At 44.0% G+C, this 16,109-nt stretch overlaps 1 protein-coding gene across 4 annotated transcripts in view; it reads left to right on the forward strand.

Moving 5' to 3' along the window:
* The window catches only part of NFX1 (nuclear transcription factor, X-box binding 1), a 231,236-nt gene extending 222,768 nt beyond the window's left edge, over nucleotides 1-8,468 (forward strand). For 3 of the 4 annotated variants that reach the window (XM_077810830.1, XM_077810829.1, XM_077810828.1), the window contains 2 exons: nucleotides 1,580-1,681; nucleotides 4,897-8,468. In XM_077810830.1, the coding sequence (XP_077666956.1) occupies nucleotides 1,580-1,681; nucleotides 4,897-4,972 (178 nt within the window). In that variant the 3' untranslated portion in view covers nucleotides 4,973-8,468. Of the gene's footprint in view, nucleotides 1-1,579; nucleotides 1,682-4,896 lie in introns of those variants that run through there. The other variant, XR_013345236.1, reaches the window with a different exon arrangement.
* Nucleotides 8,469-16,109: the final 7,641 nt, after the last annotated feature.

Raw genomic sequence — 16,109 nt, forward strand, 5'->3', positions numbered from 1 at the left:
ACCTAGGTCTGGTCCACACCCCCAAAGCTGCAGGTTTTAGGTGACCTGCTGAGCAGTTTTTGGTTATCTCCAGCACCCAGACACCCAGTTCCCAATGGGATCCAAACCCCAAATAAATCCGTTTTACTCTGTATAAAGCTTATACAGGGTCAATTCATAAATTGTCCCCCCTCTATAACACTGATAGAGGGAGATGCAGAGCTGTTTGCACCCCCAGGTGTTAATCACTTGCTCTGGGTTTACTAATAAACAAACGTGATTTTATTAAGTATAAAAAGTAGGATTTAAGTGGTTTCAAGTAATAACAGACAGAACAAAGTAAGACACCAAGCAAAATAAAGCAAAAACACTCAAGCCTAAGCCTAATATATTAAGAAACTGATTACAGGTAAAATCTCACCCTCAGAGATGTTCCACTAAGCTTCTTTCACAGACTAGACTCCTTCCTAGTCTGGGCCCAATCATTTCCCCAGTACACTCTTTGTTAGTTCCAGCAAACATCTTAGGTGGAAAGCAGGGGTGTTCACATGATTGACAGCCCCTTTGTCCTGTTCCACCCCCTTTTATAACTTTGGCACAAGGCGGGAATCTTTTGTCTCTCTGGGTCGCCACCCCTCCTTCTAAATGGAAAAGCACCAGGTTTAAGATGGATTCCAGTATCAGGTGACATGTTCACATGTCCTGTGAGACCCCAGCCTCCACTCTTCCTGGGCTGGCTCCAGGAACATAGGAAGGCTTGCAAGTAAACAGAGCCATTTATAACGAATTGTCCTAGTCAATGGGCACCATCAAGATTCTAAACCACCATTAATGGCCCACACTTTGCAAAATTACAATAGGACCTCAGAATTATATTTTATATTTTTAGCTTCAAATACAAAAATGATACATGCATACAAATAGGATGAACATGATCAATAGATTATAAGCCTTGTAATGATACCATACAAGAGACCTTTTGCCTAAGGCATATTCCAGTTATATCATATTCATACTTATAAGCATATTTCCATAAAACATATGGAGTGCAACGTCACAACACGTTTGTAGTTTTAGGGTTTACGTGTTGTAAGTTTGCACTTTGATCCACTTTACAGGCTCACATAAAGGGAGCAGTTCAAGCACCAAGAATGTTTTGCAGGGAACTGTCTATGGGCTTTTATTAGCCTAGTCAACCCTGAAAGCTTACAGACTAGTGGGTATCTTCTTACGTTAAGACATATTTATAATAAGAAAAATAATCTATTTCCTCTATTTACTGTCTCCATTGTTCAGTTTAAATGGTGCTTGTGTGTGTGTGTGTGTGTGTGTGTGTGTAGATTGTTTTAGGCAAAGAAGAAAATCATTAAATCAGAATGCTGGGCTGCTTTGAGTCACAGTGTGTTAGAAGCTCTTCTAACACCTCAGTATTGGATTTGCTGTGAGATAACATTGGATCTTCAAGTCTCAAACTGTCATTTACACTAGATTTAAATCTTAATATTTGTCTTGATTTTTTTAATATAGTGCATGATTTTTCTATTTAAACATGTAGACAATAACATCACAAATAATATTTGTCAACATTCTCATCCTTTAGAGGGAAATCCGTTTGTCCAAGTAATACCCTAACATCTGTGCTAGAGAGGGAAATGCAGACAAGGCCTCCACCACCTATTCCTCACTACAGACAAACAGATAAGTAAGAACTATTTAGTTATTTAAATGTTTTTGTTAAGTTAATGTTTAATAAAGTGACAGTATGAGGGCCAGAGCCCTCACAATTTTGTCAGGGCATCTCAGTTTTGAATTGCCATACTCAATACATTCATTAGAGACTGTATATACCACTCTGGTTTTTAATCAAGAGCAGTAGTAAACGTTACATGAGTGTTTTTGTTGTGTTTACACTATGTGGCATATTATTTATTACTTTGGTGCAATAAACAATTATTGAAAGATCTTGTATATATTGATGCATTCTGAACATCAAAGATCCTCTGGGAGGGAAAAAACTAGAAATCAAAGGTATTTGCTCACTAAACATGTCCGCCCACATCATTGCAGCAGTTTTTTAAAAAACAGACAAATAGAATGTATGGAAGCAGTAGAAAGGGATAGAAGATCTTTTATACAAAAATGTAATCTACATGAATCTTGTGTCCAAGTTTGGTTGCCTCATCAGAAGAAAGGTATAGAGTAAATGGGGGAAAAATGCATCAAAGCAGTGAAAAATCTTAGCTGTTTACCTAGTTACAGTTCCCAAAATTGCAGAGACTGTGTCTATTTAACATGGAAAGGAGTTATTCAGAATTAAAATTTAACTGAATTGACCCTTCTCTCTACCTTTCTCATAATGAGCATAGGGGGTCACTCATTGAAATAAAATGGGAATAAGTTTTGTCAGCAAAAATAAATACTGCTCTTATGCTATATAGTCAATCCGTGTAATTTATTGTTGCAAGAGGTAGACACACATTCTGTAGCTAGATTTTTAAAAGACTGGATACTTTTATAACTATTTCTAACTATTCTTTGCAAACTGAGATATGGGTAATTAGTTCATGGCATATAATGATTGTCTGTGGGGGTCACTAAATATTGTTTCCTCTATAGTGGCCAAAGAGGGCAAAAGTGGGGACTTCACATTCCTTGGGTACTGACTGCTGCTGGGGCAAGATACCAGACTCTTTCGCTGTATGGTCTTATCTAACATATCAGCTCCTGTGTTTGTAAGACACAGTGGCCTTGAGTGTGCATAGGCTTTTAACATTCTGGGCTTCACAACCACGAGTTGTATTTGTTCAATTTTGGGTCTCAAAATGTTTTGCTGAATCTGGATTTAAGATGCTCACACTCTTCACACATTCCACTGAATGCATCCGAAGAAGTGAGCTGTAGCTCACGAAAGCTTATGCTCAAATAAATTTGTTAGTCTCTAAGGTGCCACAAGTACTCCTTTTCTTTTTGCGAATACAGACTAACACGGCTGCTACTCTGAAACCACTCTTAAAAGGATATTGGGAAACCACAGGCTTTACATGCAGGCAATGTCTTCTGTTCTAGATTTTGACAGTATCTAACAGAATAGGGGCCTAATTCTGCTTGGTGCTTTCAGGGACTACCAGAATACAAATGAATTAACGATAATAGGCAGTTCATTCCTTGAGAAGATCCAGTTCATCAGCATGTAAACTAACTGATTCAAGATTAAAATCCAGCCTAAACCACCTGCAGGCATGCCTAAAACAAGGCTCTTAAATCAATGCTTAAGAGCATATATAAAAGTAACCTGATTTTCAGTGGTGCTTAGCTCCTTCATCTCCCATTTACTTCAGTGGGATTCATTGGAAATTAGCACCTCCTGAAAAACCAGCCTGCTTATATTTAGGCGCTTAATTTTAGGTGGCCAGGTTTGAAATTCTTCACCTCTGGATTAGAATTATTTGTAAATAAAGCATTCATTTAATATTGAAACATTGAAATTTTATTGGAAACAAAGAAGTTTTTGAAAGCCCTCATGTCGCTGTCTTCAGATATATGCAGTGGTATTGTAGCCATGTTGGTCCCAGGATATTAGAGCAGGGGTGGGCAAACTTTTTGGCCCGAGTGCCACATCGGAGTTGTGAAACGGTATGGAGGGCCAGGTAGGGAAGGCTGTGCCTCCCCAAACAGCCTGGCCCCCACCCACCCCCTCTCACTTCCTGCCCCACTCAGAACCCCCCACCTATCCAACCCCCCCCCGCTCCTTGTCCCCTGACTGCCCTGACACCGATCCACACCCCCACCCCCTGACAGGCCTCCCAACCCTATCCAACCCCCCTGTCCCCTGACTGCCCCAACCCCTATCCACACTCCCAACCCCCCCCCCCCTGTTTCCCCAGGACCCCACCCCCATCCAACCCCCCTGCTTCCTGTCTCCGCCCCATCCAACCACCCCCTGTCCCCTGACTGCCCCCCGGGACCTCCTGCCCCTTACCCAACCCCCCTTCCCCCAACCCCCTTACCTTGCCGCTCAGAGCGGCAGGAAGGCTTATATGAAAGCCTGAGGTGGGTTGGGCGCAAGCTGTGCTGCCCGCGCAGCAGCATGGCTGCAGGGAAGGGGGGACAGTGGGGGAGGGGCTGGGGCGAGCCTCCACGGCTGGGAGCTCAGGGGCCAGGCACGACGGTCCCACGGGCTGTAGTTTGCCCACTTCTGTATTAGAGAGACAAGGTGGGTGAGGAAATGTCTTTTATTGGACCATCTTCTGTTGGGGACAAGCTCAAAAGCTTGTGTCTCTCCAACAGAACTTGGTCCAATAAAAGATACTACTTCACATACCTTGACTGTCTTCTGATGACAGTTAAATAGCATATTTGAATAATTATCTATACTACACAGTCCGTGATTTCACTCATTTTTATCCTTTGTTTTTATATGTAGCTGAAACTTGACCTGCAACTATCCCTCACTTCAGAGATAGTCTTTTGCTTTTTTGCATATATTTCTGAAAAAGACAATATTCAGAACATTGTCTTGTCTGTAACAAAGTTTTCACTTGCAAAATAAATTACCTAAATTTCATTGTGTTGTAGATAAATTGCTTGTGGTATTCTATCTTAATGTTGGAATGGCTGAATTGCTGCTAATAGTATTTATGAAAAGCACAGTTAATAAAAGCTATTTGTTCAGTGGGCACTGAAATGTACATTAGAGTGAATACAAGATTTATTTGATTTCTGTAAAACTTTGTAACTTCTAATGCCTGGTGTTTATTGATATTGCTGTCCAATGGCATAATATACCATGAGATGTTATGGTGTTTTTGTATCCGTTTGTTAGTTTGAGAAAGTCAGTGTGTAATCCTGTCTTATGTAACTGTATCTTTCATTTAACTGAGAGTTGTGTTCTGTAATATTTTATGGTTTTAATTTCAGGAATAATGGAAACAGTGGCTTGCAGAAAACATTAAAAGCGGAGCCAGCGATTGACTACTTTGATGTCCAAGACTGAAATGATCAATCTTAAAATATTATTTAGAAAAATGGAAGTGAAGATACAGATCTATCATGCAGGATGCTTTGTGGCTAATTAAATGATTAACTATTCAATATATTCAAAGTTTAAAATAGTAAAAAAGCATGGGTCAGTTAAGTTTATGAGCAAAATAGCTTTGTCTAGAAATTAACTAAAATATGAGCTCTGAATATTGCAAGATAAGCTCTTAAAAGCCAAATTCTGATCTCAGATGGATGTGCACAGCTCTTATTGAATGCACTGAGAACTGCATGCGTTCATCTAAAGCCAGAATATGGCTTATCATTTTTTTATATCAATGAAACTGATATTTTAAATTTTACTGCAAATATTCAGCTGCTTTGCATATTTTTACATAAGTTGCAGGTGCAGGTATTTTTCATCTCAGGCTGGTAGATTTTTCTTTTGTTTGGAATCAGAATATCTTTAATGATGTGAACCTGCTCATCCATTAATTTGTAGCTGAAAAAACTGGTAATTAAACTGATTCTATTGGGGTAGTGATATTAGTGGCAAACATTCCAAAGATTTATACTGAGGGATCCAACTATATTGTTAAAAAACAACAATTAAATCACAGATCGCTATCATATAATCCTAATGGATATATTTTCAAGGAGTTTTCATGTGATTTTAATCATTCCATTTCTATTGCAAATATATCGAATTTGGGAGTGAAGTATCTGAGTTATTCACACATGGAATAAAACTAAAAATTTAGCTCAACTCTACAATATGTTACATATTCCCAGTGCTTAGCACACTGACACTTGCTAATGGGGAGTGCATCTCATGTTCGCTAGCATTTGAGGATTTTGGTACTTTCCAGTTCTTGTTCTTGAGGTGGAGGAGGAAAAATGTCGTTTGTTTGTTCGTGGGTTTTTATTAAGTAAAAGAATAATGGTTTAGTTTTCTTTGTGTTTTATTTAGTTTGTATATTTAAACCAAATAGAGGGATTAAAGTAAAAATGAAAAAAAAAATTAATTCAAACTCTTGAACAGTCAGAACCCCACGTATGGCTTTGATGTTCCATAGAGATTGAATCATATGTCTAGGATTAAACTGCTGACTTCGCTAGTTTAATCTTTTCCTCAGTACAAGATTAGAGCAGTAGGTTTGTGCTAGGCTTGTGTTGGAATATGGGTTGAGTTTGCAGCAATTCTTGAAAACTTCATAAGAAAGTCTGGTATGTTATATCCCTCTCAATGAAAACAGCCTTTTAATGATCACATTACACTTTAAATATATTGCTTTAATATATATATATATTTCTTTACACAATTCAGTTGCCAACACAGTCTCCTAGATTTCAGATTGTTTCACATTAATGGTTGTCCTCATGAGGAAGGAGAGTTGAGGACCTTTCTGGGGAAGATGCTAGTGGACCAGATCTTTAGCTAGTGTAAATTGTTATAGCTCCATTGACTTCACTTGAGCTACAACAATTTACCCAAGTTGAGGATCTGGCCCCTTATGCTAATAAGCTCCTTACTCCTCACACTATGCTCTGTCTGTCTCACCCCTCCTGACTGCACACAGGCCTAGAAGTTATTTCTTTGTGCAGCTCTTTGTGCTCAGGGGCAGCCTCTGTTTGCATGTCCCACAGAGCTTGTGGAACTTTTGAGGGCCATTAGCCACAGAGGCTCATTTTCGGGTGGGTATGTATCACAACACATTGATTTAGACAATTGTAATATTCTACATTGTCAAGATGTTACAGTTTTTATGGCTTTTTGTTGATGTATGTGTTCAAAACTTATTTCATTTAGGAAATGACAACACAATGTAATATGTTTCTAATTAAATGTTTGAGATACATTTTCCCCACTTAAAAGAACACTGTCAAGGACTGTTGATCTTTTTTGTGTGTGAGTGTCTTCATACAATGAGTTTCACATACAATGAAAATAATTTTCTTTACCTTTTTCCTTTCATTTGGTGAACAGAAATCAACCTTTTTTAATGAATGAATCTTAAATGAACTAGCTGTTATGGTTTGGCATGACAGTGCACAAAATTCTTAAGCAAGTTGAGCCCTAGTCTTGCAAGGTGCTTAATGTTTTCAATTTCTGCTGACTTCAGTGGATGAATAGGTTGCTCAGCATCTTTCTAGAAGTGTGATCTTGCAGACACTTACACAACTAAGTAGGCCTAACATGTGAGAAAGAGTCTCATTTATTTCAGTGTCACTGCATGACTGAATGAGGGTTTGCAGTATGGCCCATAGTTTGACCCTACAGTAATTTACTTTAACACAGGACTTCATTTAAAATAGCTAAAACATCACCTACATACTTGTTTGAAATTTGCATGAGGTTTTCATAGCAGTATGTCTAGTTCATGCACTTTATTTGGTATTTTTAACAAATTATGATTTGCAACTTAAATGTGAGGCTGATGAGAAGTAGTCTAGAAGATGTTCAGGTTCTGAATAGATCTTTTAATACTTCCAGCTTTTAATCAAAAGAATAGGGAATTTTCAGTTTGCAAAATAAGACTAATAAATATTGTGAATTCATATATACGGATTAATCATAATGCCCCTTATGAAATGTCTAACAAAAGGTTTGCTCAGTTGTGAATATTCACATATGTCTAAGCCTATTTTAATACCAAGGAGGTCAAAGCCTATACAACAGCTTTTTAAAAATCACTGACACACAAATGTTTATTGAAAATTTCTTATTGTAATAGTTCCATTAAAAAAATCATTCATACACTTCTCTGGGGAAACAATACCAAAACAAGTTTTTTCCAAAGTATAATTTTCCAGCTTTAAAAATGAATTCGGCTAGATTTAATTGTGGTGTTCTCCCTTCTGGTTTGCTTTGGATCATTTTACTGCATATGTGTGCCTAATGGGAATGCTGTTCTAATATACCATTTTGTATTTCTTCTTATTCTGAGTTGGCTCTTAGTCTATTTATCTAAGAGAAAAAAGAGTGAAGTCAGTGGCATTGACTTCAGTGGAGCCAGTATTCCATCCTTGGTCTGTCAATTACATTGCACAGGTCTCAGAACAATACTGTATTTTGTAAATTGTTCTGTATTGAGTACATTACAATAAACAGATTGTCTTTGAAGTAAACTCTGAGGAACAGCAAATTGGTTACAATACATTAACTTTACCAAATGTTTTTAAATTATTGTATATAAAATACAGGTAGAATTTTGGCATTGGGTCTGTGTAACTGTTCAATAGTTTAATGTGTTAAGAAGTGCTCCAATTATTCCGTGCTTAATGTACATTAATCTGTGCATAATCTAAAATCCTTGCTGTGTAAATTAGCTATGGAGACCACTGTTTTGTGGCAGTTTTACAATATGTGCCTCATGATGAAGTAAGCAAAAGAACATTGCTCTAAAACACTCTTTTAATAAGTTATTTGGTGACAGCTATATATCTATATCACTTGAATCTTTTCAAGTTTAGTGGTGTAATAGGTGACTTACTGTCTAAAGCTGTAATAAAATTAAGTTTCAATTGCTATGCTTTGTAGTTGTTTGAAAACTTTTAGGTGGGCATACATATATTGGGAGGGTCTTAAAATGCCGTAGGGAGGCAAATATTTGAATGGAACATCTCGGGGGAGGAGGGGGGGGTCTTGCCTCAAATTCTAAAATGTCAGGTGCAGTTTTCTTCCTCCATGTCAACATTTTTAAACAAACACTTTGGGGGGGGGAGCTCCGTACCAAAAGGAGAGGGGAGAGAGGGGATTATCTGCTATTTATGTAGCATTTAAGAATAATTTTTTGCTAACTCCAAGATTTTATCACAAGTCTCACAATCTGTGATCCTTTTTTGAGTGATGACCCCCGTATTGTATTCCACTGTGGTTTATGCATGCACACCATGTGCCCAGAGTCGGCAAATTTGAATGTCGTTACCATTGCACCGCTACAGACTAGGGACCGAATGGCTAGGCAGCAGTCCTGCGGAAAAGGACCTAGGGGTGACAGTGGATGAGAAGCTGGATATGAGTCAGCAGTGTGCCCTTGTTGCTAAGAAGGCCAATGGCATTTTGGGATGTATAAGTAGGGGCATAGCGAACATATCGAGGGACGTGATCGTCCCGCTCTATTCGGCATTGGTGAGGCCTCATCTGGAGTACTGTGTCCAGTTTTGGGCCCCACACTACAAGAAGGATGTGGATAAATTGGAGAGAGTCCAGCGAAGGGCAACAAAAATGATTAGGGGTCTGGAACACATGACTGATGAGGAGAGGCTGAGGGAACTGGGATTGTTTAGTCTGCGGAAGAGAAGAATGAGGGGGGATTTGATAGCTGCTTTCAACTACCTGAGAGGTGGTTCCAGAGAGGATGGTTCTAGACTATTCTCAGTGGTAGAGGAGGACAGGACAAGGAGTAATGGTCTCAAGTTGCAGTGGGGGAGGTTTAGGTTGGATATTAGGAAAAACTTTTTCACTAGGAGGGTGGTGAAACACTGGAATGCGTTACCTAGGGAGGTGGTAGAATCTCCTTCCTTAGAAGTTTTTAAGGTCAGGCTTGACAAAGCCCTGTCTGGGATGATTTAATTGGGGATTGGTCCTGCTTTGAGCAGGGGGTTGGACTAGATGACCTCCTGAGGTCCCTTCCAACCCTGATATTCTATGATTCATTGGTCTACACATGCGCCCTGGCTCATCTCGTGCCTCCAACCCAGAGGATAAGGGGAGGCCAACCAACTCACTCTCCAGTTCCTTCTCACCGCCTCATGGTCTGGGTTGGAACCTCCACTGTCTGTAGCTTCACCTTTATCCTACAAAATAGGATTATTCAAGTGCTTGCTCATGTTGATTCCATTCTAGGTGTGTGCGCACCCATGTGCATGGTTGTCAGAGATTTATCCGAAGGGCTGACCATGGTGCCCCCTTGAGTGCTGTGCCCGTGCGCTGGTATATCCAGCACAGTCAGCCCTACTCCCTCTCAGTTCCTTCTTACTGTCCGTGGTGATTAGTCGGAACGCTTTTCCTTGCTTAGCAAGGCCTAGTGGTTTTTTCTCCTTTGGACTGCATGCCTTAAGGCTTTGTATATAGTTGATTCTTCAGTAGTTAGTGTTAAGTACCTGTTAAGTGTTTAGTTGTTAGTAGTTAGAGTCCCAACGGGACTTTGCCCCTAGCGGGGCATGACCCAGTCTTCGGGGTTAAAGCCCTGCGTAGACTGTAACAGGCCTATGACTTTTAGTGACTCCCACAGCAGCTGTCTCAAGTGCTGGGGGAGGCACTTGTAAAAGACAAGTGCCGAATCTGCAAAAACTTTTGTCCCAGTAAGCTGAAAGAGCTGGACATTTGACTGGGCTCTTCTGATAGAGTCCGGGCTCTTCTGATAGAGTCCGCCCTCTGTCCGGCCTCCAAGCCGTTTCGGCATGATTCACCAAGCATCTTGGCATCAGTGCGAAGTACACCCCCAGCACCAAGCTCCGTTCAGCGCCATTCCCTGTCGCCAGTACTGAAAAAGAGAAACAAGGCTCCCTGGGGCCAGGAAAGAAGAACCATGTGGCAGCGGGCAAAAGACCTGCCTAGGGACATCCTTATAGTCTAGAGTCCCGTGGCCTTCTCCTGTTGGGGACGTTAGCCCCGTGAAAGGTCCTCCTCCGACTCCTGTGAGCAGTATCCCCTGCCGGCACCAATGCCCTTGCGTACGCCCGTGGCATCAAGGAACCAAAGGCCGCCGACGCAGCAGGGGCTGCAGGCTTCAGCAAAGGCTCCTTCAGAGGGCAAGTTAGCCAATAAAACTCCTCAGAAAGCAGTGGAGTGCCACTGATCCCCGAGGCAATGACGCACTCTCCACCTCCACACCACCAGTCACCAGATCCACCACCGAAATCATCTGGGGCTTCCCAGCGATCATCGGCACTGTGATCATGGTCCCCATCATCTCGATGTCTACCACCGAGAGGGAGGCGTAGATCCCCTTACTACCAGTACCGATTGCTTCCCCGTTGGTTGCGTCTCGTCACCGATCCAGTTCACCTATGCTGCGGGAGCATTCTCCGTCCCGCCTCTGGTCTCCCCAGTACCAACACCAGTCTCCACTGTTAACTGTGGGTCTCTAAGCAGACCCAGGCATCTGCGGCCCCTCCGTGGTCCCTGGAAGGTGGTTCCTCCGGTACTGAGGGATGGTTTAGCCCCTTGCCTAGAAACCAACAGCACGACTGGGCAACAGAGACAACAGCAACAGCGCAATGGCAGCCGGGTCAGTGGCCCATGCAGTGACCTTTTTGGAACGCATGGGGAGTTCCGGTCATGGCTATGCAGCCATTGCTCCACTCGTCGGCTGCTGCCTCGGAGCAACAGCTGGCAGCACTGATGGCACCAGGCTCGGTGCAGGAAGCACACCCAGAAGCCGAGGCTGAGGAGGATGTGACCCCATTCCTAAGCCGCCCTCCCCCACGAAGGAGGAGGACAAAGGCCCCCTGCCTGCGGTACAGTCCTAGCCTTTGTCCTCAGATGAGGCAGTCACATGCCCCTCCAGAGCCAGTCCACCGGATGACCTTTAATGATCACCAGGCCGTGCTTCATCGGGTGTCTGAGAACTTGGGACCGTAAGTGGAGGAGATGGCTGAGCTGACGGACACCCTATTCAACATCCTTTCGGCCTCTACCTCGGCCTGCATCGCACTACTGGTGCATGGCGGGGTCCTCAAAATTGCCACGTCCATCTGGCAAACCCCTTCCTCCATCCCTCCCACCTCAAAACGGGCTGAAAATAAATACTTTGTCCCAGCCAAAAGTTTTGAATACTTGTATATCCACTCTCCCCCGGCTCGCTGCTGATCTCAGCAGCCAATGAAAAAGAAAAGCAGGCACAATCCAGGTCAACCCCAAAAAATAAAGAGGCCAAATGACTGGATTTGTGTGGGAGGATAATTTATTATTTCGCCAGTTTACAGTTTCAGGTGGCGAACCATCAGGCCCTCTTGGGCCATTACAACTTTAATTTATGGAACTCCCTCCGTAAGTTTAAGGAGTCCCTTCTGCAGGATTTGGCCCTACAGTTTGATACTCTGGTACAGGAAGGCTCTGCGGTGGTCCGGTTCTCCCTGCAAATGCCATGGGATGCGGCGGACGTGGCAGCTAGAGTGGTAGCGTCTGTGGTGGTAATGAGGCACAGCTCCTGGCTTCAAACCACCAAACTCCCCAAGGAGGTGCAGATCGTCATCCAAGACCTCCCATTCAATGGGAACATTCTGCATGGGCTGAAAGACACCAGAGCCACCCTTTGCTCGCTGGGCATGTACATGCTGCAGTCAGCTCATAAGCAGTTCCAGCCGCCTCTGCCGCCAAGGCCTTGTCTGGGGTCTGCTAGAAAAAGGGACAGAGGCACTCGGTTTAGTCGTCTTTGCCCTTCTACCTCCTGCTCACCTGCGCAGCCTGGCCTGGCAAAACAGTCTGGAGCCAATCCCCGGATCCACTGTTCCTTTTCCTCAACCATCTTTCCTCGCTACTGTTCAGCCTGGTCATGGGTCACCTCGGACAGCTGGGTACTGGACACGGTATATCTGGGCTATACCCTGCAATTTTTGGCTACCCCTCCCTCTATCCCCCTCCCCTTCTCATGAGCAATTTCTCGTTCAGGAGGCTGAGAAACTTCTGTGGCTGGAGGTGGTAGAGGAGGTTCCTCGGGACAGGAAAGGGAAGGGGTTCTAGTCCCAGTTCTTCCCATTGCCTCAACAAGTCTCTCAAGAAGTTGAAGTTCCACATGGTTTCCCTGGCCTCCATCATCCTCTCGATTTACGGGATGCTTATGTCCACATTTCCATATTCCCGGGTCACAGGCATTTCCTCTTCTTCATAGTGGGCGGGAGCCATTTTCAGTTTACGGCACTGCCCTGTCTTTGGCCCCAAGGATGTTCACAATGCATGGCACCAGTGGTGGCTTACCTGACACATTGAGGGGTCCAGATTTTCCCATATCTCAATGACTGGCTCATCAAGGGCAGGTCTCGGGTGCAGGTACAGAGGAGCCTTGATCTGGTGAGTTCCACCTGCCATGATCTGGGCCTGTTAATAAAACAAAAAAGTCCACATTAACGCCCTTCCAGCACATAGAATTCATCAGGGCGATCCTCAACTCCACGGGAGCCAGAGCCTTCGTTCCGGAAGCACATATTCAGGCCATGTCGGACTTGATCTCCCATTTAAAGAACCACCCGCTCACTACGTCCCACACCTGCCTATGTCTGATGGGCCACGTGGCTGCGTGCATGTACGTGGTCACCCATGCTTGACTCCATCTACAACCTCTGCAAGTATGGCTGGCCTTGATCTATATCCCCAACAGACACAGGTTGGACTGGGTGGTCAGGGTGCCGAACCATGTCTCGTCCTCCCTGCATTGGTGGTTGGACTCCAAGTTGGTGCTGCAGGGAATTCCCTTCGCAATCCCATCGCTGACCCTGGTCTCCGACGCTTCAGATCTGGGCTTGGGGACCTGCCTGGGCAAGCTGAGCACCCAGGGCCACTGGCTGTGGGATGATCTCGTCCTCCTTATCAACATCAGCTAAGCATGGATGAGCGGGCGTGCTCGACCCATGTCCAACAGGTCTTGCTGGGTAGCAGGAAACCCTCCACCAGGAAACCTACCTGGCTAAATGGAAAAGGTTCACGTGCTGGGCCTCATAGCAGCGTCTTAGGGCCAAGCAGGCCTAGCTGCAGGACATATTGGATTATCTGCTACACCTCAAACTCCAAGGGTTGTCCCTCTCTTCAATCAAGTTTCACCTGGCTGCCATTTTGGCATTTCATCTTCTGTTCCAAGGCAGGTTTTTCTTCGCCCATCCTATGATGGTGTGGTTTTTGAAGGGGCTGGAGTGCCTCTATCCACACGTGCGGGACCCAGTCCCCCCAGGTCCTGAATCTTGTGCTGTCAAGGCTCATGAGACCTCCCTTTGAGCCTCTGGCTTCCTGCTCCCTCCTGCTTCTCTCCTGGAAGGTTTCGTTCCTGGTTGCCATAACGTCAGCTTGCAGGGTGTCTGAGATCAGAGCGCTCACCTTGGAGCCACCCTATACGGTCTTCTACAAGAACGTCCAGCTGCGCCCACATCTGGCGTTTCTACCCAAGGTCATTTCTCAGTTTCATACTGGCCAGGACATATATTTATCGGTCTTCTTTCCAGAGTCCCATGTGTCTGACGAGGAACGCAGGCTTCACACCCTGGAGATCAGGAGGGCATTGGCATTCTACATAGATAGAACAAAGGTGTTCTTTAAATCAATGCAATTGTTTGTTGCAGTGGCAAACAGAATGAAAGGTCATCCAGTGTCTGCCCAGAGAATCTCATCCTGGATTACAGCCTGCATCTGTCACTGCTATGAGCTGGCAAGGATGCCCCCATCAGCAAGCGTGACAGCGCACTCAACAATGGCACAGGCGCATTATCAGCAGCCTTCCTGGAACAGGTGTCGATCCAAGAGCTCTGTATGGCCGCTATCTCGTCGTCGGTCCACACGTTTGCATCGCATTATGCACTGACCAGGAAGCTCGAAACAATGCTGGCTTTGGCAGAGCTGTGTTGCAAGCTGCAAGACTGTGAAGTCTGAGCCCACCTCCGTTGATGCTGCTTGTGAGTCACCTAGAATGAAATCAACATGAGCAAGCACTTGAAGAAGAAAAATACCCACCTTTTGTAACTGTTATTCTTCAAGATGTGTTGCTAATGTCCATTCCATTATCCGCTCTCCTATTCCTCTGTCGGAGCTGAAGGAACCAAGAGGGCGTAGGACCAGTGGTGCCTGATATACCAGCGCATGGGCGCAGCACTCAAGGCAGCGCCACGGCCAGCCCTACTGATACTGCTAAGGCAAAAATCTCCAATGGCCGCGCACGTGGGCACGCATGCACCTAGAATGCAATGGACATGAGCAACACATCTCAAAGAACAACAGTTACAAAAGGTGGGCAACCGTTTTTTTTTTGTTTGTTTGTTTTTTAGATTTAGCTCTGTAAATAGTTTTAACACTTTGTGCAGGAGTTATAGTTTATAGTGTAGTTAGTGTTTTATAGATCTTAGTGTTTAGATTTACTCCCTTAGGGGGAAAACCACTCCTGTTCCCCGCTCAGGTACTGGACTACGCCCAGAACTCTGGGCTTCAAATTCAGCACTTCCTGTCTTCGTCTTAGTCCTTTTTAGTCAGCAACGACCACCAGCGCTGCCTCTACTGTCTTGGGAAAGCCCACATCATGGCAAGGTGCAGTATCTGCCAATAGTTCCCCAGCCATACCAGAGAAGGGCAGGAAATTCATCTCCAGAAATACCTCATGGAGAATGTTAGAGGGCTTTCCCTTCAACCTCTCCTCTGGTTCTTGTCTCATAGGCAGAAAGCAGAAGACCAGAAGTCCAAAATGCAGGCAATGCAATGTTTATTGGGGTTAATTTCCAGCAAACGTATACCATAACTCTGACGCCAGAGAGCCTTGTTTCCCAGTGTCCCATTCCCAGCTCTGATGCTGCAGAGCAGTTACTTAATAATAGGCCAACAGCCATAATGATGCACAGTAATATTGTGAGCCCTGACCATTGTAATATAGTCCAACATCCAGGTCACCACCAGAAACACTGCTTCTCCTCCTTTGACAGGGGTAAGATCTTGTAACACTATTCTGGAGTGTATATTTTAAATGTGTCCAGTTGTTGGCAGTTGCAGTGAGCTGCTTCGGCAGTGTTCATGTGCTCTTGTCCATATCATAAGTCCACTGGATATTCACACAAAAAACGGGGTATTGTCCAAACCAGCTTGACCGCTTGGTATGGAATCAGATAATATTGCGCTGGTTTGATTTTTCACAGCAATGAGTGCCACAGTTCCATTTGTGTACCAAAGTCCCAATGGCAAGGTGTAGATGTGTGTAACTTGGTCATGTGCTGGTGTAATTTTGCCCCCTAGTATTGTGTACATTCCCAGCAAAACACCCCATAACCCATATACATCACCCCAAATGGCTCCCATTGGCAACAGGCCATTAATTCTGCCCCTCCCTGGCAATTGGGAGGGACACCTTCAAATATTTTCTCTGGACAAACTATTACTTAACTGAATTATTGTCCATTTTACACCATTCCATCCTTCCCATCTATCCCACAAGTGGTTCCCAGCGAGCTCCTCACTGTCT

The sequence above is a fragment of the Eretmochelys imbricata genome, chromosome 2 (genome assembly GCF_965152235.1).
Source record: "Eretmochelys imbricata isolate rEreImb1 chromosome 2, rEreImb1.hap1, whole genome shotgun sequence".
Classification (NCBI taxonomy): domain Eukaryota; kingdom Metazoa; phylum Chordata; order Testudines; family Cheloniidae; genus Eretmochelys; species Eretmochelys imbricata.